This window comes from Bos indicus, chromosome 14 (assembly GCF_029378745.1).
Source record: "Bos indicus isolate NIAB-ARS_2022 breed Sahiwal x Tharparkar chromosome 14, NIAB-ARS_B.indTharparkar_mat_pri_1.0, whole genome shotgun sequence".
NCBI lineage: Eukaryota > Metazoa > Chordata > Mammalia > Artiodactyla > Bovidae > Bos > Bos indicus.
Window position 1 is genome coordinate 28,418,077 of NC_091773.1, and position 26,275 is coordinate 28,444,351.

General features: G+C 41.3%; 1 protein-coding gene across 1 annotated transcript in view; it reads right to left on the minus strand.

Annotated features, from left to right (window-relative positions):
• The window catches only part of TTPA (alpha tocopherol transfer protein), a 29,898-nt gene extending 13,420 nt beyond the window's left edge, over positions 1-16,478 (minus strand). The window contains exon 1 of the mRNA XM_070802590.1: positions 16,215-16,478. Coding sequence (XP_070658691.1) covers positions 16,215-16,415 — 201 coding nt within the window. The 5' untranslated portion in view covers positions 16,416-16,478. The remainder of the gene's footprint in view (positions 1-16,214) is intronic.
• Between the last annotated feature and the right edge of the window lie 9,797 nt (positions 16,479-26,275).

Below are 26,275 nucleotides of genomic sequence, written 5' to 3' on the forward strand. Positions count from 1 at the left end.
AAAAAACCAAGCCTTGGGGGGATGTAAATGGCTGGGAATGGCTGGAGGAAAAGAGAATCTGGTTGCACCACAGGAGAACTGGTGTCATGATGCACAGACGGGAGGGAAACAGCATCTGTTTTGCTGTGCTTCTCTGTTTCCCTCTTTCTTTCTCTCACTCTGTCAAGTTTGTATTTAATAAACTTGCCTTAATGTTACTAAGAATTAAATGCAACAGAGAGGTTAGAAAGGAAAAAAGTCAGTAAATTTGCCAACAAAGAAATAATTGGTGACCTAAAAAGAAGTTTCCAAATGCAGCAAGAACAAAAGACACATTGTAGGTCCTAATGCATTCATTCTATGCACCAGATGAATTTCTCTTCCTCCTCCTGTCTTAGTGGGCATGGGAATAAGTGTTAATAGCATCTTCAATGCTCATCACTTTTTTGATACTTCCCTCGGATGTAAAAACAGTTCTTTAAACTTTGACTCAAGCAAAACACCAGAAGCACTGTAGGAGCTCCAGTAAAGAAATAACAATTTGAACTTCCCTGGTGGCGGAGTGGATAGGAATCCACCTGCCAATGCAGGGGACACAGGTTCGATCCCTGGTCTGGGGAGATTCTGCATGCTGTGGAGCAACTAAGCCCAAGAGCCACAACTACTGAGCTCTCGTGCTGCAAATACTGAAGCCCGTGCACCAGAGCCCATGCTCCACAAGAGAAAGCACCTCGAAGAGAAGCCCATGCCCCACAAAGAAGAGTAGGCCTCACCTACAACAACTAGAGAAAGCCCACATGTAGCAACAAAGATGCAGCAAAGCCAAAAATAAAGTAATACTTTTTTTAAAAGAGATGTTTATTTTCCCATGGAATAATAAAAAAAATATAGCTTTATTAAAAGGGATCTTTTAAGTAAGAGAGGTGGGTTCTTCAGCTCATTGATCTCTGCAGAATGCTGGGCACTCAGGAAATAGGTACATGTATTGAGTGAAAGAATAAATAAATATATGATTAAACCAGATGTGTTGGAAGATGTACAAATCACCCTCATCCTTTTGACACTTAATTTTTGCAAACTGACAGCTCTACACCTGGATCTTTGATTATTACCTTTTCACTGATAAATTCAAAGGTCCAGCTTACATAAATAAATTACATAAAATTATGTAAACTGCTACTCAGCAATTATCCAACAAAGCACATAAAGTCTACAGCAACAAAAAAAAAACCCAGCTGCAAGTGAATATTTATTCCCCAAATGTGCCTGTTTTGTACCACCATTAGCAATAAATAAGTATAAAAAGTTACAGCTTATCTTAACCATGCTTCATAACAGAGTACATACTTTCAAATAAAGTTACAACCATCTTTGTGCCACTTTTCTAGCATTTAATAGCATCATTTCAATTCTTGCTCATGACCATTCTGAGAGGTAACTATGGTTACCCCATTTTGTGGGTTCAGTTCAGTTCAGTCGCTCAGTCGTGTCTGACTCTTTGCGACCCCATGAATCGCAGCACGCCAGGCTTCCCTGTCCACCACCAACTCCCAGAGTTCACTCAGACTCATGTCCAAGTTTGAAGAAATTACACATTAATGGGAGGGCAGTAACTATCAGGAGCAGAGTGGAGACTGAAACTGACTCTTGTAAGGTAAACTTTACAAAAGAAGCTGTATTTAGGGGGCGGCCCTAAGACGGCAGAGGAATAGGACTGGGAGACCACTTTCTCCCCCACAAATTCGTTGAAAGATCATTTGAATACTGAGTAAATTCCACAAAACAACTTCTGAATGCTGGCGGAGGACACCAGGCACCCAGAAAGGCAGCCCATTATCTTTGAAAGGAGGTAGGACAAAATATAAAAGATAAAAAGAGAGACAAAAGAATTAGGGACAGAGACCCATCCCGGGGAGGGAGTCATGAAAGAGAAGAAGTTTCCAAACACCAGGAAACCCTCTCACTGGCGGGTCTGTGGGGAGTTTTGGAATTTCAGAGGGAAACATAACTGGGAGGAGAAAATAAATAAATAAAACCCACAGATTACACACCTAACCACAACTCCCAGAGTAGAAGTAGCCCAGATGCTCGCGTCAGCCACCAGCAAGTGGGGGCTGGACAGGGAGGCACGGGCTGCATTGCTTAGAGTAAGGACCGGGTCTGAATGCCCTGAGGACAATCTGAGGGAGCTAACTGCGATAGCAATCCAAACTGTGGGATAGCCGGAGAGAGAGAAAAAGAAAGAGAGAGAGAGAGAAGCTTCCCGAAAAAAGCTCTAACCTAAGGCACTGCTGGGCTCACTCACAGAACAAAGGACTGAACGAATACCAGAGGAGAGCTAGCCGGCTGCGGACTGGCCCATCCTCGCTGGAAGGCAGAGAGGCAGGCAAGCGACAGCCAGAGCCAGAAGGCAAGGGGCGATCTCGGCCCCAGAGATGGCATCCTCTAGCAAACTGTGAGCAGGCTCCCAAGTTGCTAACCAAGTCTTCCTGGGCTCCCGGACGGTGGACATCTGCCAGGAGGGTCACAGCCAGAGATCAGCTCCCCAGAGGAGACATATGGCACACCTGAGACGGCACTCCCGCTGCATACTCAGGAAACCGAGCGGTTGGCACGGGGGAGGTGACAAGATGCACCGCCCACCTGGGGAGCGTACGCTCGCCAAGCACCTGGTCACCTGAGCTGCTCGAACCTGGGAAGGGCACAAAACCCAGGCCCGACTGAGTCTGTGCCTTTATGGAGTACCCAAGAATCTGAACCTGAGCAGCTTAGACCTGGGAAGTACACGCAACCCAGAGCCCACTTTAGACAATTCCCTTGCAGAGCAACCTGGAGCCTGAGCAGTACAGACAGGGAAAGCCCACACTGGGAGTGGGCGCAAACCCAGTGTGGCCCAGACACTGCAAGCACTCCCCACACACACCAGTGATATTTGCAGTGTTCCTCCCTCCCCACAGCACAACTGAACAAGTGAGCCTAAATAAGTGACCACCTTCGTCCCCTTGTGTCAGGGTGGAAATTAGACATTGAAGAGATTTGCTAACAGAAGCCAAAATAAACAGAGAGAACCACTTCAGAAGGGACAGGTGTGACAGACTAAAACCGTATAGTTAGCACAGACTACATTGGAAGGGGCATATAGACCTCAAGAAGAAGTATAAGCTGGAACAAGGAACTATCTGAAACTGAACTGATCCCACACTGCTGGCAACAGCACCAGAAAAATTCCTAGATATATTTTACTATTATCATTTTTTAAACTTTTTATATTTTTAAGTCTTTCATTACTCCTTTAATTTTCATTTTAAAGCAAATTTCATATATATTTTTTATAATTTTTGTGATTTTTTTTTAATATTGTATTTTTGAGACTTTAACCTCTACTCTAGATTTTTAATTTTTGCTTTTTGGTATTTGTTATCAATTTTGAACCTTTAAGAATCAAATCTTCAGTACCCATTTTTACTTTGGAGTGTGATTACTGGCCTGATTGCCCTCTCCCCCTTTTGACTCTCCGTTTTTGCCCCCAAATCGCCTCTATCTCCTCCCTTCCGCTTCTCTTCTCTACCTAACTCTGTGAATCTCTTTGGGTATTCCAGGCTGTGGAGAACACTTAGGGAACTGATTACTGGCTGGATCTGTCTCTCTCCTTTGGATTCCCCTTTTTATCCTCCTGGCCACCTATGTCTCCTTCCACCCTCTTCTTTTCTCTGTATAACTCTGAACATCTCTGAGGGATCCAGACTGTGGAGAGCACATAAGGAAATTATTACTGGCTAGCTTGCTCTCTCCCCTTTTGACTCCACTTCTTCTCCTCCTGGTCACATCTATCTCCCTCCTCCCTCTTCTCTTCTCCATGTAACTCTGTGACCCTCTCTGGGTGTCCCTCACTGTGGACAATCTTTTCTCCATTAACCTAGATGTTTTATCATTGGTGCTGTATGGATGGAGAAGTCTTGAGGCTACTGTAAAAATAAGACTGAACCAGAGGCAGGAGGCTTAAATCCAAAACTTGAGAACACCAGAAAACTCCTGACTCCAGGGAACATTAATCGACAAGAGCTGATCCAAAAGCCTCCATACCTACATTGAAACCAAGCTCTACCCAAGAGCCAACAAGTTCCAGAGCAAGACATACCACACTAGTTCTCCAGCAACACAGGAACATAGCCCTTAGCATTAATATACAGGCTGCCCAAAGTCACACCAAACCCATAGACACCTCAAAACTCACTACTGGACACTTCATTGCACTCCAGAGAGAAGAGATCCAGCTCCATCCACCAGAACACTGATGCAAAATTCCTACCAGGAAACCTTGACAAACCACTTGTCCAACCCCACCCACAGGGAGGACCCTTCACAATAAAGAGGAACCACAAACTTCCAGCATACAGAAAGGCCACCCCAAACACAGAAATCCAAACAAGATGAAAAGGCAGAGAAAAATTCAGCAGGTAAAGGAACATGATAAACGCCCACCAAACCAAAGAAAAGAGGAAGAGATAGGGAGTCTACCTGAAAAAGAATTCAGAATAATGATAGTAAAAATGATCCAAAATCTTGAAAACAAAATGGAGTTACAGATAAATAGTCTGGAGACAAGGATTGAGAAGATGCAAGAACAGTTTAACAAGGACCTAGAAGAAATAAAAAAGAGTCAATATATAGTGAATAATGCAATAACTGAGATCAAAAACACTCTGGAGGGAACCAACAGTAGAATAACTGAGGTAGAAGATAGGATAAGTGAGGTGGAAGATATAAAGGTGGAAATAAATGAAGCAGAGAGGAAAAAAAGATTTAAAAGAAATCAGGACAACCTCAGAGACCTCTGGGACAATGTCAAACCCCCCAACATTCGAATCATAGGAGTCCCAGAAGAAGAAGACAAAAAGAAAGGCCATGAGAAAATACTTGAGGAGATAATAGTTGAAAACTTCCCTATAATGGGGAAGGAAATAGCCACCCAAGTCCAAGAAACCCAGAGAGTCCCAAACAGGATAAACCTAAGGTGAAACATCCCAAGACACATATTCATCAAACTAATGAAGATCAAACACAAAGAACAAATATCAAAAGCAGAAAGGGAAAAACAACAAATAACACACATGGGGATTCCCATAAGGATAACAGCTGATCTTTCAATAGAAACTCTTCAGGGCAGAAGGGAATGGCAGGGCATACTTAAAGTGATGAAAGAGAAAAACCTACAACCCAGATTACTGTACCCAGCAAAGATCTCATTCAAATATGAAAGAGAAATCAAAAGCTTTACAGACAAGCAAAAGCTGAGAGAATTCAGCACCACCAAACCAGCTCTTCAACAAATGCTAAAGGATCTTCTCTAGACAGGAAACACAGAAAAGGTGTATAAACTCGAACCCAAAACAACAAAGTAAATGGCAACAGGATCATAGTTATCAATAATTACCTTAAATGTAAATGGGTTGAATGCTCCAACTAAAAGACAAAGACTGGCTAAATGGACACAAAAACAAGATCCTATATATGCTGTCTATAAGACATCCACCTCAAAATAAGGGACACATACAGACTGAAAGTGAAGGGCTGGAAAAAAGATATTTCACTCAAATAGAGACCAAAAGAAAGCAGAACTAGCAATACTCATATCAGATAAAATAGACTTTGAAATAAAGGCTGTGAAAAGAGACAAAGAAGGACACTACATAATGATCAAAGGATCAATCCAAGAAGAAGATACAATTATAAACATATATGCATCCAACACAGAAGCGCTGAAATATGTAAGACAAATGCTAACAAGTATGAAAGGGGAAATTAACAGTAACACAATAATAGCGGGAGACTTTAATACCCCACTCACACCTATGGATAGATCAACTAAACAGAAAATAAGCAAGAAAACACAAACTTTAAATGATACAATGGACCACTTCGACCTAATTGGTATCTATAGGACATTTCACCCCAAAACAATGAGTTTCACCTTTTTCTCAAGTGCACACGGAACCTTCTCCAGGATAGATCACATCCTGGGCCATAAATCTAGCCTTGGTAAATTCAAAAAAATTGAAATCATTCCAAGCATCTTTACTGATCACAATGCAGTAAGATTAGATGTAAACTACTGGGGGTGGGGGGTGGCAGGAACTATTAAAAATAGAAGCATATGGAAGCTAAACAACACGCATCTGAATAACCAACAAATCACAAAAGAAATCAAAATATGCATGGAAATGAATTAAAATGAAAACACAACAACCCAAAACCTATGGGACTCAGTAAAAGCAGTGCTAAGGGGAAGGTTCATAGCAATACAAGCTTACCTCAAGAAACAAGAAAAAAATCAAATAAATAACCTAACTCTACACCTAAAGCAACTGGAAAAGGAAGAAAAGAAGAACACCAGGGTTAGTAGAAGGAAAGATATCATAAAAGTTAGGGCAGAAATAAATGAAAAATAAACAAAGGAGACCACAGCAAAAATCAACAAAGCTAAAAGCTGGTTCTTTGAGAAGATAAATAAAATAGACAAACCATTAACCAGACTCATCAAGAAAAAAAGGGAGAAGAATCAAATTAACAAAATCAAAAAAGAAAATGGAGAAATCACAACAGACAACACAGAAATAGAAAGGATCATAAGAGACTACTACCAGCAACTATACGCCCCAAAAATGGACAACTTGGAAGAAATGGATGAATTCTTAGAAAAGTATCTTTCCAAAACTGAACCAGGAAGAAATGGAAAATCTTAACAGACCCATCACAAGCACAGAAATCAAAACTGTAATCAGAACTCTTCCAGCAAACAAAAGCCCAGCACCAGATGGCTTCACAGCTGAATTCTACCAAAAGTTTAGAGAAGAGCTAACACCTATACTACTTAAACTCTTCCAGAAAATTGCAGAGGAAGGTAAACTGCCAACCTCATTTTATGAAGCCACCATTACCCTAATACCAAAACCAGACAAAGATGCAACAAAAAAAGAAAACTACAGGCCATTATCATTGATGAACATAGATGCAAAAATCCTTAACAAAATTCAAGCAAACACATTCTAACAACATATTAAAAAGGTCATGTATCATGACCAAGTGGGCTTTATCACAAGGATGCAAGGATTCTTTAATATCCACAAATCAATCAATGTGATACACCACATTAACAAATTGAAAAATAAAAATCATATGATTATCTCAATAGATGTAGAGAAAGCCTTTGACAAAATTCAACATCCACTTTAAAAAAAAAAAAAAACCTTCCAGAAAGCAGGAATATAAGGAACATACTTCAACATAATAAAAGCCTTATATGATAAACCCACAGCAAACATTATCCTGAATGGTGAAAAATTGAAAGCATTTCCCCTAAAGTCAGGAACAAGACAAGGGTGCCCATTCTCACCACTACTATTCAACATAGTTTTGGAAGTTTGGGGCACAGCAGTCAGAGAAGAAAAAGAAATAAAAGGAATCCAAATTGGAAAAGAAAAATAAAACTCTCACTATTTGCAGATGACATGATCCTCTACATAGAAAACCCTAAAGACTCCACCAGAAAATTACTAGAGCTAATCAATGAATATAGTAAAGTTGCAAGATATAAAATCAACACACAGAAATCCCTTGCATTCCTATACACTAACAATGAGAAAACAGAAAGAGAAATTAAGGAAACAATTCCATTCACCATTGCAACTAAAAGAATAAAATACTTAGGAATAAATCTACCTAAACAAACAAAAGACCTATATATAGAAAACCATAAAACACTGGTGAAAGAAATCAAAGATGACACAAATAGATGGAGAAATACACCGTGTTCATGGATCAGAAGAGTCAATATAGTGAAAATGAGTATACCACCCAAAGCAAACTATAGATTCAATGCAATCCCTATCAAGCTACCAACAGTATTTTTCAGAGAACTAGAACTAATAATTTCACAATTTGTATGGAAATACAAAAAACCTCGAATAGCCAAAGCATCTTGAGAAAAAATAATGGAACTGGAGGAATCAACGTGCCTGACTTCAGACTATAATACAAAGCTACAGTCAAGACAGTAGGCACAAAGACAAAAAACAAATGGAACAAAATAGAAAGCCCAGAGATAAATCCATACACCTATGGACACCTTATCTTTGACAAAAGAGGCAAGAATATACAATGGAGAAAAGACAATCTCTTTAACAAGTGGTGCTGGGAAAACTGGTCAACCACTTGTAAAAGAATGAAACTAGAACACTTTCTAACACCATACACAAAAATAAACTCAAAATGGATTAAAGATCTAAATGTAAGACCAGAAACGATAAAGCTCCTAGAGGAAAGCATAGGCAAAACACTCTCCAACATAAATCACAGCAGAATCCCCTATGACCCACCTCCCGGAGTAATGGAAATAAAAGCAAAAATCAACAAATGGGACCTAATTAAACCTAAAAGCTTTTGCACAATGAAAGAAACTATAAGCAAGGTGAAAAGACAGCCTTCAGAATGGGAGAAAATAATAACAAACAAAGCAACTGACAAAGAATTAATCTCCAAAATATACAAGCAGCTCCTGCAGCTCAATTACAGAAAAATAAACAATCCTATCAAAAAAATGGGCCAAAGAACTAAACAGACATTTCTCCAAAAAAGACATACAGATGGCTAACAAACACATGAAAACATGCTCAACATCACTCATTATCAGAGAAATGCAAATCAAAACCAGAATGAGGTACCATATCACACTGGTCAGAATGACTGCTATCAAAAAGTCTACAAGCAATAAATGCTGGAGAGGGTGTGGAGAAAAGGGAACCCTCTTACACTATTGCTGGGAATGCAAACTAGTACAGCCACTATGGAGAAGAGTGTGGAGATTCCTTAAAAAACTGGAAATAGAACTACCATCAGTTCAGTTCAGTCACTCAGTCACGTCTGATTCTTTACAACCCCATGAATCGCAGCACGCCAGGCCTCCCTGTCCATCACCAACTCCTGGAGTTCACTCAGACTCATGTGCATTGATTTGGTGATGCCATCCAGCCATATCATCCTCTGTCGTCCCCTTCTCCTCCTGCCCCCAACCCTCCCAGCATCAGAGTCTTTTCTAATGAGTCAACTCTTGGCATGAGGTGGCCAAAGTATTGGAGTTTCAGCTTCAGCATCAGTCCTTCCAATGAACACCCAGGACTGGTCTCCCTTAGGATGGACTGGTTGGATCTCCTTGAAGTCCAAGGGACTCTCAAGAGTCTTCTCCAACACCATAGTTCAAAAGCATCAATTCTTCAGCGCTCAGCTTTCTTCACAGTCCAACTCTCACATCCATACATGACCACAGGAAAAACCATAGCCTTGACTAGATGGACCTTTGTTGGCAAAGTAATGTCTCTGCTTTTGAATATGCTATCTAGGTTGGTCATAACTTTCTTTCCAAGGAGTAAGCATCTTTTAATTTCATGGCTGCAGTCACCATCTGCAGTGATTTTAGAGCCTAAAAAATAAAATCTGACACTGTTTCCCCTGTTTCCCCATCTATTTCCCATGAAGTGATGGGACCAGATGCCATAATCTTCGTTTTCTGAATGTTGAGCTTTAAGCTAACTTTTTCACTCTCCACTTTAACTTTCATCAAGAGGCTTTTGAGTTCCTCTTCACTTTCTGCCATAAAGGTGGTGTCATCTGCATATCTGAGGTTATTGATATTTCTCCCGGCAATCTTGATTCCAGCTTGTGCTTCTTCCAGTCCAGTGTTTCTCATGATGTACTCTGCATATAAGTTAAATAAGCAGGGTGACAATATACAGCCTTAACGTACTCCTTTTCCTGTTTGGAACCAGTCTGTTGTTCCATGTCCAGTTCTAACTGTTGCTTCCTGACCTTCATACAAGTTTCTCAAGAGGCAGGTCAGGTGGTCTGGTACTCCCATCTCTTTCAGAATTTTCCACAGTTGATTGTGATCCACACAGTCAAAGGCTTTGGCATAGTCAATAAAGCAGAACTAGATGTTTTTCTGGAACTCTCTTGCTTTTTCTATGATCCAGCGGATGTTGGCAATTTGATCTCTGGTTCCTCTGCCTTTTCTAAAACCAGTTTGAACATCTGGAAGTTCATGATTCACGTATTGCTGAAGCCTGGCTTAGAGAATTTTGAGCATTACTTTACTAGCATGTGAGATAAGTGCAATTGTGCAGTAGTTTGAGCATTCTTTGGCATTGCCTTTCTTTGGGATTGGAATGAAAACTGACCTTTTCCAGTCCTGTGGCCACTGCTGAGTTTTCCACATTTGCTGGCATATTGAGTGCAGCACTTTCACAGCATCATCTTCCAGGATTTGAAATAGCTCAACTGGAATTCCATCACCTCCACTAGCTTTGTTCGTAGTCATGCTTTATAAGGCCCACTTGACTTCACATTCCAGGATGTCTGGCTCTAGGTCAGTGATCACACCATCGTGATTATCTGGGTCGTGAAGATCTTTTTTGTATAGTTCTTCTGTGTATTCTTGCCACCTCTTCTTAATATCTTCTGCTTCTGTTAGGTCCATACCATTTCTGTCCTTTATCAAGCCCATCTTTGCATGAAATGTCCCCTTGGTATCTCTAGTTTTCTTGAAGAGATCTCTAGTCTTTCCCATTCTGTTGTTTTCCTCTATTTCTTTGCAATGATTGCTGAGGAAGGCTTTCTTATCTCTCCTTGCTATTCTTTGGAACTCTGCATTCAGATGCTTATATCTTTCCTTTTCTCCTTTGCTTTTCACTTCTCTTCTTTTCACAGCTATTTGTAAGGCCTCCCCAGACAGCCATTTTGCTTTTTTGCATTTCTTTTCCTTGGGTTGGTCTTGATCCCTGTCTCCTGTACAATGTCATCAACTTCTGTCCATAGTTCATCAGGCACTCTATCTATCAGATCTAGGCCCTTAAATCTATTTCTCACTTCCACTGTATAATCATAAGGGATTTGGTTTAGGTCATACCTGAATGGTCTAGTGGTTTTCTCTACTTTCTTCAATTTAAGTCTGAATTTGGCAATAAGGAGTTCATGATCTGAGCCACAGTCAGCTCCTGGTCTTGTTTTTGCTGACTATATAGAGCTTCTCCATCTACCATACGACCCAGCAATCCCACTGTGGGGCATACACACCAAGGAAACCAGAATTGAAAGAGACATGTGTACCCCAATGTTCATCACAGCACTGTTTACAACAGTCAGGACACAGAAGCCACCTAGATGTCCATTGGCAGATGAATGAATAAGAAAGTTGTGGTACATACACACAATGGAATATTACTGAGCCATTAAAAAGAATGCATTTGAATCAGTTCTAATGAGATGGATGAAACTGGAGCCTATTACACAGAGTGAAGTAAGTCAGAAAGAAAAAGAACAATACAGTATACTAATGCATATATATGTAATTTAGAAAGATGGTAACGATGACCCTATATGCGAGACAGCAAAAGAGACACAGAAGTAAGGAAAAATCTTTTGGACTCTGTGGGAGAAGGCAAGGGTAGGAGAGAATAGCACTGAAATGTGTATATTATCATATATGAAACAGATCACCAGTCCAGGTTCAACGCATGAGACAGGGTGCTCAGGGCTGGTGCACTGGGATGACCCTGAGGGATGGGGAGGGAGGTGGGAGTGGGGTTCAGGATGGGGAACACAAGTACACCCATGGCTGATTCATGCCTATGCAGGGCAAATACCACTACAATATTGTAAAGTAGTTAGCCTCCAATTAAAATAAATAAATTAATATTTAAAAATAAAAATTAAAAAAAAAGAAGCTGCATTTAGTGGGAAATTACTAGGGAGAGTCAATGGAATTCTGAAAACTTTGAAGTCTTGGGAAAACTATAAAAATAATTAAAGAATAAAAAGTCGTGTCACATGAAACAAAAATATAAAGAGGAATATTCACTTGTGAAAGACAAGAATTCACAAGAATATACAAGACAGACAGAGGTTAACAGCTAGTTGTTTCAAACACATGAGGCAAGTGTAGTGCACTTAAGAGTACAGGCTACCCTGAGTTCAACTCAAGTTCAGATTCTTGCTCTACCACTCAACAGCTGCTATTCTGGACAAGTTACTTACTCTTTATGCCTCAGTTTCTTCTAAAATAGGAAAATAATGAGATGATCCACACAAATGCTACTCACTAAAGTAACTGGCACTCTAGAAGTTATTAGAATTCTAAATAATCACTAATTTGTTATAACTTCAAATACAAAAACTAGAATAATGAGGAACTTCATTAAAACTTGTTTTCTTCAAACACTAAAACTATACAGCTTTTATATTTTAAATAAAGCAATGTGAATTGAATTAACTGCTTTTCTGGAGGAAAATGAAGAAATAGTTTCACACTCTAACCCTCTTTCCTTTCAAGTTGGCAGAAAAATAGGGCAAAGAGTTCACAGAAACTTGATTCCTTTCCAGTCAATTTGGACAAGGTCCAGTGAGCCAGGTCCTCAAGGACATGATGCAATGAAAACAATTCAGGAAAATAAATAATATGGGAAAGACATAACACAGAGGCAGGAGATAATTTTATTTCATCTTCTATTTAGATGTTACTTTTAAAAAGCAACCAAAATGAGGGCTTCGCTGGTGGCTCAGTGGTAAAGAATCCACCTGCCCTTTTTTGAGTACTTACTATGTGTCATAAATTGTTTTGGAGCTGAGGATGTAAAATGAATAAGATAAAGCAGCTGATCTTAACACAAATTTGTATTTTATACAAATTAGGTAAAACAGACAAGAAAGTAAATGATTATAACATAGCATGTGCTATAACATAAGCATGTACAAAGCCTCAAGTACATACAAAGCAAAAATTCTATAGAAAGGAGGCATCAATTTTCAAAGCCTTCAGCCTAAGAATGATGAACTCATTCCAAAATACTTAAAATCAGCTCCTATTAATAAAAAAAAAAAAAAGAATCCACCTGCCAGTGCAGGAGACCTGGGTTTGATCCCTGGTCCAGGAAGATCCCACATGCTGCAGAGCTACTAAGCCCGTGTGCTGCAACTATCGAGCCTGTGCTCTAAAGCATGGGAGCTGAAACTACTGAGCCCTTGCCCTGCAGCTACTGAAGCCTGAGCGCCCTAGAGCCCGTGCTCCAGAACAAGAGAAGCCATCACAGTGAGAAGCCCACACACTGCAACTGGAGAGTGGCCCCTGCTTCCCAAAATAGAGAAAAGCCCACACAATAATAAAGACCCAGCACAGCCAAAAATAAACAAATAAATAAAATTATTTTCTTAATGCGACCAAAATGAAATCTGTAAATCATACACTTTTAATTGTTAGCTACTATACATGTTTAATGTACCATTTGAACTATACTTATCATGGAAACTGAGATTGTTTCTTCATATTTAGTAGCAAGTGAGTAAATATCAGGACACCTAGGTAGCCATCTGACAAACAAAGGAAATAGGCAGGCTCTTATTTGCTTCCTAAGTTCAAACTAAAGCCCAGTAGATCGACAACCCCAACATAAAAAATGAAGCCATAAATTACTAGAGAAAATTTTGCAGAAGAGCTTATGAAACTAGAAGCAATCACAGAACAATGAAATCAATATATTTGATGACATAAAAACTTTAAAATTCTGTACAGAAAGAAAATAGCACTAACAATGTCAAAAGACGGAAACTAGGCCAACAGCCTATTTTCTTTAATACAAGAAGATATTTTATGAATAAGATGTTTTGTATTTTATGTAAGCAAAGTGGAATAAAACAAATAGCAAAACAAGCAGTTAATTAGAAAGGAATTTTAAAATGTTAACTATATGAAAGATGATTAACCTCATTTATAATTAAACAAATTATAATTAAACATATTATAATAATAATGGGAAACAGTTAATCGCCTAGCAGGTTGACACACAGATCATAAAGTATGATGACACAGCGGGTGATAATATGAGGAAAGACACCACTATGTAATATAGAAGTGATAAAATAATGGAAACACTTTGGAGGACAACTGGTTTATTTACCAACATTGAGAATGCACACAGTACATCAGCTGTTCAAGTTCTGAACTTATCTTGTAAGGATTTTCCTATTTTTATACAAAGACAGACACATACTATCAGACTCAGTTGGTGACGGAAGAAGCCCCATTTGTCTCGGTTTCTGTCTTTTGTGAACTGCCAAGCAAACTGTAGGAAGTCAAAAAGTAATCACTGAATGTAGAAATGAACAGCATGTGCATGACAGCACTGCCAATGTCTGACGACAAATCCTATGTCCAATACAGGAGACTGGTTAATACATTTTAATAGAATAAATTGAGACAATGAAACAGTACACAGCCCCAAAAAGAATAATATACATGTTGAAATAGGGTGATCTGTAAGATCAGTTCAGTTGCTCAGTCATGTCCAACTCTTTGCGACCCCATGGACTGCAGCACGCCAGGCCTCCCTGTCCATCACCAACTCCTGGAGTTTACTCAAACTCATTCCACTAAGTCAGTGATGGCATCCAACCATCTCATCCTCTCTCATCCCCTTCTCCTCCCACCTTCAATCTTTCCCAGCATCAGGGTCTTTTTTCAAATGTCAGCTTTTCACATCAGGTGGCCAAAGTATTGGAGTTTCAGCTTCAACATCAGTCCTTCAAATGAATATTCAGGACTGATTTCCTTTAGGATGGACTGGTTGGATCTCCTTGCAGTCCAAGGCATTCTCAAGAGTCTTCTCCAACACCACAGTTCAAAAGCATCAATTCTTCGGTGCTCAGCTTTCTTTATAGTCCAACTCTCACATCCATACATGACTACTGGAAAAACCAGAGCCTTGACTAGACGGACCTTTGTTGGCAAAGTAATGTCTCTGCTTTTTAAGTTAGGTTAAAAAGGCAAAATGTAAAACACATACATATGCTTGAAAAGTGTTAGTCACTCCGTTGTATCCAACTCGTTGTGACCACATGGACTGTAGCTCACTAGGTTGCTCCCTCTGTCCATGGGATTTTCCAAGAAGAATACTGGAGTGGGTAGTCATTCCCTTTTCCAGAGGATCTTCCTGACCCAGGGATCGAACCCAGGACTATTTTGTCTTCTGCATTGCCAGGTGGGTTCTTTACCACTAGGGCCACCTGGGAAGCCTACATATGCTTGTGGACTGTATTCTACCTGGACAGGTAAGAGGTAGGTAAACACAAATGCGACTGGGTAGATGGTTTGTAAACTAAGGTCTGGGGTGAGGGATTTTGTGCTTTAGAAAGTTACTTTTAGGAACTTACTTTGCATTGCTTACTCTTTGTGGATTAAAATAAAAGCATCTGTACTTATTGTACTTTTTCAATTAAAAATTAGTTATCAACAGCAAAAATCCCCATACTGAGACCTCTGGGACGCTGCACTGTAACACTTCTCTGCCTCCCAGCTCGCTGTGGGTGAGCTAGCAGCTTGGAGAAAGGGCTCCATCAAGTTCAGCTGCTGAGCGGTCACCGCGCTGGGTACGTCCTGTTCTGTTAAACCAGTCAATGATCAGACCTGGAAACCAGCCATCTCTGGACGCCTTTTACCCGTTACTTAACAAATGCGGATGCTAAGTCCAAAGTGACACAACTCAAGGTCGCACCCCTCTTTCTGATTTCTGTCTTCCCACCACCCTGCTCTCAACCCGGTGTATCACACCTGGAAACACAAAGGAGAAGCCTCATCCCGACCCTTCCGCTGAAGATACTCTGCACCGCTTTAATGCCTTGACTTGAGTATTACTATTACCAATACTCTTTTGCTAGAATTTGGCTTCAGATTTTCAGTTTTCCTGGCAATTTCATTTCTCCCACACGTCGAGTTATCTGCTGAGATGAAATAAATTTAGGCTTCCCACATCTCAGAGGTCATTATCTTTTATCTCTGCTGCTCTGCCGCGGAGAGTAAGGCATTTCCGAAAAACTTTATAGGTTCGGGAGACTCATCCAAGAGCAGAATTTCACTGCTTGGGGTCAAATAGGCCCTCACCCCAGAGGGCGCCAACTTTTTTAGAGGTTTCCCGTTTCCACGACCCTGGAGAAACTGGAAGGACCAGCGCGGGATTTCTCAGGACACCCGCTGTCACCGCCCGGTGCGCCCCGGGAGCGTCCGGGCCGAGGTTACACGGCCCTCGCAGCCCCCGGCTCCCGGCACGGGTCCCGGCGAGGGATCGGTCTGGGTCCCGGCCCAGCCTCGGCTTCCCGGCGCATCACCCGGATGGGGATCGGCGGGAAGGTCCCCTTACCCGCCAGGCCAGGTCCAGATCGAAGTCCCGGGCGCGCAGGAACCGCAGCAGGAAGGCGTCGCTGAGCAGCCACCCGGCCAGCGGAGCGCCCGCCGCCCCGGCCCGGCGCCGCAGCTCGGCCAGGCTGGGCTGCAGCAGCGGCGAGTGGTCGGGCAGCGCGCTGAGTTGCAGCCCCGCCGGCCCCGGCCGCGCCTCCGCCATGCCCGCCGCCCTCTCCTGCGGTGGTCCGGGGAGCCAAGGAGAGCGCCCGCGGGCCTCCTGCCCCTCCTCCGCGGACGGCCTGCCACGCCCGGAGGGGTGCGCCCAGCGGTCTCTTAGAGCGAACCACGTGGTGCCCTGCGGGGCTCAGGGCTCTGCAAGCCCCAGGTAGTATCCCCGGCCTTCCCAGAAAGGAAGTCACTGGTGCTCAGCGTCAAGAAGATGACATAGTGTGTTTGCCTCCGCTGATGGTGATCGGTGGCGATGTTTTAAAACTAGTCAGCTAGAGAACTTTATTTTTTCCATTTTCTTCCTTCTTTCCCTCCGCCCCACCCCCCATCTACCTCTCTCTCCCTTCCGTCCTTCCTTTCCTTTTTCTTTCTTCCTTCCTCCCTTCTTCCCTCCATTATTCCTTCCTTCTTTCTTCTCTCACTCCCTCCCTCCCTTCCTTCCGTCTTACAATCCTACCTTGTCCTAGAGCTGGAAGGAGCCTTAGAACCACCACTTCGCGTCTCAGTGGCGGGCTCGCAGAGGAGTCCTTCTCCCTACCCTTCTATTAATGCTTCTCACTGACTCCTCACCTCAACCTGTGTTTCATCGTGCTTGCGTGCTAAAGGGGTTTCAGTAGTGTCAGACTCTTTCGACCCCACGGACTGTAGCCCCCCAGGCTCCTCTGTCCATGGGAATTCTCCAGGCAAGAATACTGGAGTGGGCGGTCATTTCCTTCTCCAAGGTGTGTTGTTGAATCAGTAGTTTCCAAAATACACATCCCCAAAGGGCACCTTAACTGACTCACTGCTCCTCCCCTTCCTCCCATTTCAGGCAAAGTCTTCTGAGTTCTTTGGTGGCTTACTCTGTTAGTGATATACAGCAATAAATGACTGTCCTTTTTCAGTCACTAAGTTGTGTCCGACTCTGAGCGCCATGGAGTGCAGCACACCAGTCTTCCCTGTCCTCCACTATCTCCCGGAGTTTACCCAAATTCATGTCCATTGAGTTGGTGATGCTATCTAACCATCTTACCCTGTGCTTCCCCCTTCTTTTGCCTTCAGTCTTTTCCAGCATCAAGATCTTTTCCAGTGAGTTGGCTCTTCACATTATGTAGCCAAAGTATTGGAGCTTCAACTTCAGCATCAGTGCTTCCATAGAATATTCAAGGTTGATTTTCTTTAGGATGGGCTTATTTGATCTCTTTGCAGTCCAAGGGACTCTGAGTCTTTTCCAGCACTACAATTTGAAAGCATCAATTCTTCAGCCTTCTTTATGGTCGAACTCTCACATACGTACATGACTACTGAAAAAACCATAGCTTAGACTATACAGACCTTTGTGGGCAAAGTGATGTCTCTGATTTTTAATAATCAAGGACTAGAAAGTGCCAAGGAAAATCTTTGTAAACACTACATACTTCCTGTGTTATGCTCCATTATCATGTCTGGTCACTCAACAGAGTCCAAAGTCCTCACATGACCTCATCTAAGTGATCCCTCTTTATGAAGATGGAGCAGGGAAGTGATGCGGAAACCAGAAAGGCCATTAAATTGGTCTTTCCTTGATCTTTGTCTTTTGCAACTATCCCAGAACTGACCCGTCTCCCTGAGGGAGAACTCATGAGTTGAATTTTTATTGAATATATACTATGTGACAGATAAATACTAAAATCTCACAAACAAATAAAACCAAATCTTTGCCTTTATGATGTCCAATGGGAGGTGAGAGAGACTGCCATTTCATTCATGAAAAAAATTAGTTATTGAGCACCTTCTGTGTCCAGATCTTGTTCCAGGTACTGAGGGTCCATTCTCAAACAAAACAGATACAACCCTCATCTTGGGGGCTTTGATTTTTGTGGAGGGAGATTAGACGAGGAATGAGATAAATAAGCAGTAAAACAGAGTCAGGGAGGTGGTGATAAGCGTTTTGGGGAAACATAAAGCTCTGAAGGAGGGTTGAACCCACAGTGATGTTTGAATAACACCTGCAAGAGGGGAGGAAGTTGGACCAGAGGTCCCTGAGATGCAGATGGGGGCCAGGCTTGGGAAGTCAGTGAAGTAAATAATCAAAATTCAGTGAGTAAGCTATGGTAAATGAGGGCTGGAGGTGCCAAGCTTTGATTTTCATTTAGAGTGAGATAGAAAGCTATTGGAGGAGAGGTTTACCATTCAATGTGAAAACTGTCATGAAAGGGTTAGAGAGAAAGTACCATAGAGAACACAGAGGAGGGCTTCCTGACCCTGCTTAGGGTATCTGGGAAGGCTTCATAAAGAGAGGGTCTTTGCTTAATGGAGGCATTGGGAAGGTTTGCCAGGTGAGAGAAAGAGGTGGAATCTGGAAGTTAAGTACTAGTCCAAAGGGGTAGACTTTGCAGAGCCTTACTTGGAACTCTGAATAATGAAAAATCCAAAGGAAGCCAGTTTTCTCTGGGAGCTTAAAGAGTTTAAAAGTAAGCGAACAAGATAGTGTACACATGGAATATTTTCTTCTCTTCCAATTAAAAAAAAATACATTCTTTTAGTTGTTTCTAGTAATTAGCATCTGCTGTTTTGAAATAGGGCAGAAAGTTCATTCAGAGGGACTTCCCTAGTGGTCTAGGGGTTAAAAGATGCCATGCGCCCAGTGCAGGGTGTATGGGATCCATCCTTGGTCAGGAACTAAGGTCCCTAAAGCCATGTGGCACTGCAAAAAAAATTCACCAAGAGATCATGGACATAGCTATAGTGTCATAGCTGTAGCATCCGTTTTTGAAACTGAGCTTTGTGGTGTATGGAGTCTGATTTGGCTAGGTTTGTATTTGTAGAACTCTCATAGGAAAAACCCAAAAGAATTTTTATTGACTAATGTTGATGGATAACCATTAAATTTGGTGAAAGTGGAAGCAACATGGAGCCCAGGTGACCAAGAGACATGGTTCCTAATAACCCAGAGGTACAGACGTAGTGGAGCATCTCTGTGGTCAAAATATGAAACAATTCCAGCACCTGCAGTTAGTGCCTTTGAAGAAAAACTAAGAGAGAAAAGAAAAGAAATGTGGAGGAGTAGTGGAGTAGACAATGGCACCCCACTCCAGTACTCTTGCCTGGAAAATCCCATGGATGGAGGAGCTGGGAAGGCTGGAGTCCATGGGGTCGCTGAGGGTCAGACACGACTGAGCGACTTCCCTTTCAGTTTTCACTTTTATGCATTGGAGAAGGAAATGGCAACCCACTCCAGTGTTCTTGCCTGGAGAATCCCAGGGATGGGGGAGCCTGGTGGACTGCCGTCTATGGGGTCGCACAGAGTCAGACATGACTGAAGTGACTTAGCAGCAGCAGCAGCAGCAGCAGCAGCAGCAGCAGCAGTGGAGTAGACTCCTACAGAAAAATTTGCTTACTTTTTGCTAAGTAATGCAGACCACCCAGCTGTGTTTCGACCATGTATCTTAGATCCGAAGAAACATTTTAGAATTTTGCCACAAATTTTCTGTCAGTTACTCACTCTTTATTTTGAAATGGTTTCACTTTTGCTTTGCTCCTATGTTACTCTGGTGAGCTTACCGCACATGCATCCAGGCCTCCTATATAAAGATTCCAGAAGTGTTTCTGGAACTAGTGGCATGAGAAAATAAAAACAAACATGGAGGGAAAAGCCAGTTATTATGTGTACAACTAACTCACAATTCACTCTGAAATTATTTAGCAACTATTTATTTACATGTAATAATTCATAAGTATACCAATGAATTTATTTTATTTTCAGTTTCACAAAAAAGAGATAAATACTATTTATTATCACTGTTAAGAGATAACCTTCAGGACTTTCCTGGTGGTGCAGTGGATAAGAATCTACATGGCAATGCAGGGGACATGGGTTCAATCCCTGGTTTGGGAAGATCCTACATGCCACAGAGCAACTAAGCCCATACACCACAACTATTAAAGCCCGCACACTCTAGAGCCCGTGCTCCTCAACAAGAGAAGCTGTAGCAATGAGAAGCCTGTGCACCATAACAAAGAGTAGCCCCACTCGCCACAAGTAGAGAAAACCCGCACAAAAACAACGAAAACCCAGCACAGCCATAAATAAATAGATAGCTTTCAAAAGGGGGTAAAATTATGACTCTCATACAGATACGAAGTTTTTATTTGACTTAGAAGCAGAGAACCAGACAGAGACAAATCAAACTCAAAGGACAAATCAAAACAGCACACATTTATATGGAGTGAAGGGTATGGAAATGGGTTGGGAAGATCCCCTGGAGAAGGAAATGGCAACCCACTCCAGTATTCTTGCCTGGAGAATCCCATGGACAGAGGAGCCTGGCAGGCTACAGTCCATGGGGTTGCAGAGTCAGACAGTACTAAGCAGCTGAGCACATGTGTACATGCAAAGTTTGGGGACAAAACTAACTTCTTCCACCATGAGGGCAGGAGACCAGTTGAAACTGTACCAGGTAGGGCAGCATTTGCGTGCTCTTAAACGAGAGTTGCCATTGCCACCAAAGAGCTATAATTTACCATGTTGAGAAATAACCTAGATAGAATCAGAATCAGATAATCCAGAGGGAGTGCTCTAGAGTCGACACAATGCATAGTTCTCCTCTGACACACAATTTGATCCTATATCACTTGGAATGATGTAAACTCATTTTATTATTAATGCTTATTGAAGCATAGCTGCTTTACAATGTTGTGTTAGTTTCTGCTGTATGGCAAAGTGAATCAGCTACATATATTATATATCCCCTTTTTTTTGGATTTCCTCCCCATTTAGGTTGCCATAGAGCACCAAGTAGAGTTCCCTGAACTGTACATCAGGTTCTCATTAGTTGTCCATTTTACACATAGTATCACTAGCATATATGTGTCACTCCCAGTCTCCCAATTCATCCCACTGCCCCTTTCCTTTTTACGTTTGAATCCATACATTTGTTCTCTGATGTAAATTTGTCTTAAAAAATTTAAAGTAATATTTACGCTAGAAAATTTTAAACATACATAGACTACTAATGAACACTAATGAACAACTTGTTTCAGCAATCACAGATATCTTGCCAATCTTGTTTTATCTGCCTCTTCCACTTTTTAAATAAGCAGTAACATTTTAAAGGTTTCCTATATTTTAAAGAATCATTTTCCTGGTAAATACTTAAATGTGCAGTTTTTTCTTTTATGCATGATCAAGATACCATTTTTTTCACACCTAAGGAAATTAGCCACAATTCCCCAATACCATCTAATATCTAGTCTGCATTCAAATTTCCCTAATTATCTCAAAAATATCTTTTTAAAGCTATTCAAATTAGGATCAGCATAAATATATGTCCTGCATTTGGTTGGTCAGCCTAAGTGTCAAAAGTACCTCTCTTTTTGTTTTTCTGATTTTTTGTTTTTTAATTTTTTTAATTTATTTTTTAATTAAAGGATAATTGCTTTACAGAATTTTGTTGTTTTCTGTCAAATCTCAACATGAATCAGCCATCCCAGTGAAGTTGCTCAGTCATGTCTGACTCTTTGGGACCCCATGGACTATAGCCTACCAGGCTCCTGCATCCATGGAATTCTCCAGGCAAGAGTACTAGAGTGGGTTGCCATTTCTTTCTCCAGGAGATCTTCATGACCCAGTGATCTAACCCAGGTCTCCCAAATTGCAGGTAGACGCTTTACCGTCTGAACCACCAGCGAAGTTGAATCAGCCATAGGTATACATATATCCCCTCCCTTTTGAACTTCCCTCCCATCTCCCTCCCCATCCCACCTCTCTAGGTTGATACAGAGACCCTGTTTGAGTTTCCTGAGCCATACAGCAGACTCCCATTGGCTATCTATTTTACACATGGTAATGTCAGTTTCCACTTACTCTTTCCAAACATCTGACCCTCTCCTCCTCTCTCCCCATGTCCATAAGTCTATTTTCTATGTCTGTTTCTCCATTGCTGCCTGTGAATAAATTCTTCAGGACCATTTTTCTAGATTTCATATATATGCATTAGAATATGATATCTTTCTCTTTCTGACTTACTTCACTCTATATAATAAGCTCTAGGTTCATCCACCTCACTAGAACTGACTCAAATGCATTCCTTGTTATGTCTGAGTAATATTCCATTGTGTATATGTACTTTCTGTTTTTTTTTTTTTTAATTAAATATCATTAGTTTGTTGGAGTAACCAGTTCAATGTTCCTTAGGATTTACCATGTTCTAGATTTGGCTGATTGCCTCCTTGTGGTATCATTGAATTGTTCCTCTTTTCCCTACATTTCCTAAGCATAAGTAGATCAAGATGTTTGATTAGATCTAGGTACAATCTTCCTCTGGCAAGATCATTTCATGAGGTGACTCGTCTTGGGATCATTGCATCTTTGTGTAATATCCATGCTCTCCTTTTGGTATACTGATACTGATCAGTTTGCTTACATGCTGTCACCCTGATCCACCTATTGTAAAGTTTTCCATTTACCCAATGAGTTTTAGCATTTGCTGATGACAATCCTTGCTTAGGCCCATAACTTTATTATGGATGATAAAATGGTCATTTTTCTAATTTTCTTAACTAGAAGTCACCTTTCTATGAATAGGAACTTACCCTTCTCAACTATTTTGTTAACCTGAAGTTCAGTTTTTATGGGAAAGTTACAATAAATGCTTGATTTATCTCATTAACTGGTTGTCAGTATTTACTAAAGCTAAAAATATTCATGCCTTATGACCAGCCATTTCACTCCTACATATATTTACATATGTATAACACAGGTACAGCAAAATATGTGTCTATACATGTATAATACATATGTTCAACAAAGATGTACCATGTGTTCAACAAAAGACATGTGAAAAATGTTCACAGGAGCTCTATATGAGCTATAGTCCATGGCATTGCAAAGTGGCAGACACGACTTAGCTACCAAACAACTCCTGTTGCAGGGCACAGGCTGTAGGAGAATGGGCTTCAGTAGTTGCAGCGCATGGGCTTAGTTGCTTCGCAGCATGTGGGACCTTCCTGGATAAGGGATTGAATCCTTGTCTCCTGCATTGGCAGGTAGACTTTTATCCCACCATGGAAGCCCAAAAATGCATTTTTTTAAAAGCAGAAGCTACATCATGAATTCAAACTGATTTTTCCCAGTGGAACTTAAGATTGGCCTGTTGTTACTGATCTTTGATTTTATATTTGCAACTCTGTTTTCTTACACTGGAAATCTTACCACTTATTGATATTAGCATAATGACTTAGATGTTTTAGTCACATAATTTACATGTAAAAGTTTAAAATTGGCGGTATCAATAATACTGCTAAAAATATGATGACTGAATGCTGTTGAAGATTTCTTTGTGGTACTTTTTGTCCTTAGTGGGGATATGTTTGTGGGGAAATTAAACTTTCTGAGATTGCTTAGTATTCCTGTAAAAAGCCCTAGACTCACAGAAACATCTTCACGTACCATGAGAATTAGATATGTAACTGTGTTCTAGTTAATTACTCTAACCTGAAAGCTAATCTCCTGGAGAAAGCTAGATGACCACAGTTCTGAATATTCATTAGAAGGACTGATGCTGAAACTGAAGCTCCAATACTTTGGCCACGTGATGCAAAGAGCTGACTCTTTGGAAAAGACCCTGATGCTGGGAAAGACTGAAGGCAGGAGGAGAAGGGGGCAATAGAGCGTGAGACAGTTGTATGGCATCATTGACTCAATGGACATGAGTTTGAGCAAACTCTGGGAGACAGTGGAGGCAGGGAAGCCTGGCGCACCGTAGTCCATGAGGTCGCAAAGTGCCAGGAAGACTGGAATGGCTTACCTGTGAACCAGGAGACAGCTCTGAATAGTAGAAGCTGAGAATCAAAGGGAGACTACTGGATCTCTTTGGCTCCTGGGGAGATTTTATTTACAAACCAAAGGTATGGAGGTCTAAGGAGAAGCCCCTTTCAGGAGGGAGAACAGCTGCCTCCTTCCTCCTCTCGAGTGCGTGCGTGCCCACTAAGTCACTTCAGTTGTGTGGACTCCTCACGACTCTATGGACCATTGCCCACAAGGCCGCTCTGTCCATGGGATTCTCCAGGCAAAAATACTGGAGAACACTTGTTGTGGCAAAGGGTCTTGTGTAACACAGTAAAGCTACAAGCCATACCATGCAGGGCCCCCCAAGACAGATGGGTCATAGTGGGGAGTTCTAACAAGACTTGGTTCACTGGAGGAAGGAATGACAAACCACTCCAATATTCATGCCTCAAGAACCCCATGAACAGGATGAAGAGAAGGACCTAGCTTCTCTCTGCACTTTAGGATCGCCACATCTGTGGACTGAGGTGTGTAAACTGGGAGGTTTTGGTCTGGTTTTGAACCACACAAACAGGTCTGTGGCTGCACATTAAGGATCATGTGGCCTACTAAAAGCAAATATTTGTTCCTTTTGTTAGGAATATTATCTCTTATACTGGTGTCAATCATTCATTTGAAAATTACCTGTGTTAAAACCTAGATGAAAGCTCATTTCTTTAAACAAGAACTTATATATCCTTATGTCTGGCAAACAATATTCTAAGCTCTTTACAAATATTAATTCATTTAATTTTCACCACAATCATACAAGATAGACTCTATCACTTCCATGTTATAATTGAGGAAAACAAGGAACAGACGAGTTAAGTAACTTGCCTAAAATCACACAGCTAGTAGTCACAGTTTCAGTGGTTGTGGTGCACAGGCTTAGTTGGTCAGCAGCATGTGCGAACTTCTTGGATCAGGGATTGAACCCATGTCTCCTCATCATCAGGTGGATTCTTTACCACTGAACCACCAGGGAAGCTTTATTTCTCATATGAATTTAAATTGTGGAAACCAGATTATCTTAATTTATCATTGAATGATTGGGTCAATGAGCTGTTATCATGAGTACAAATAAAGTCTTTGAGAAAATATTAAATCCTACTAATAATATCACTTTCCTAGATACTCTGCTCCATATTTTAATGTACCTTAACTTTACTTTCACAACAGTGCTGCACTGTGGATACTATTAACCTTATTTAGAAATGAGGAAATTGGGTCTCAAGAAATTCAGTTCAGTTTCTCACTTATGTCCAACTATTTGCGACCCCATGATCTGCAGCACACCAGGCTTCCCTGTCCATCACCAACTCCCAGAGCTTGCTCAAACTCACATCCATTGAGTTGGTGATGCCATCCAACCATCACATCCTCTGTCGACCCCTTCTCCTTCTTCCTTCAATCTTTCCCAGCATCAGGGTCTTTTCCAAGGAGTCAGTTCTTCACATTAGGTGGCCAAAGTATTGGAGATTCAGCTTCAGCATCAGTCATTCCAGTGAATATTCAGGACTGATTTCCTTTAGAATTGACTGGTTTGATATCCTTGCTGCCCAAGGGACTCTCAAGAGTCTTCTCCAATACCACAATTCAAAAGCATCAATTCTTTGGTGCTCAGCTGCCTTTATGATCCAACTCTCACATTCATATACGATTACTGGAAAAACCATAGCTTTGACTAGATGGACTTTGTCGGCAAAGTAATCTTTGAGATTACTGCTGTGATATCTAATGACACTCAGGTCTTGAGTGCTGGACAAGATGACCAAACCCCATTCTTGCCTGAAGGATCTGCCTACCTGAGCCGCTGGCATGTTAGGAACTTGTGATCACTTGACCACTCCCCCTGGGACACAGAATTTGACCTTGATTACACTGAAAGCCCAACAGCCAGAAACGAGTCCTAGAATACATCACCTTACTCAAGTGCACATCTTTGGCTCATCTGAACTCACAGAACCCAATCACATGCTGCTTCTCACAGTTAGTGATAACAAATGATACAATCATTCCTGTGATCAGGGAAAAGGCCCCAGACTTCAGAGTCAGAAAGCTAGAGT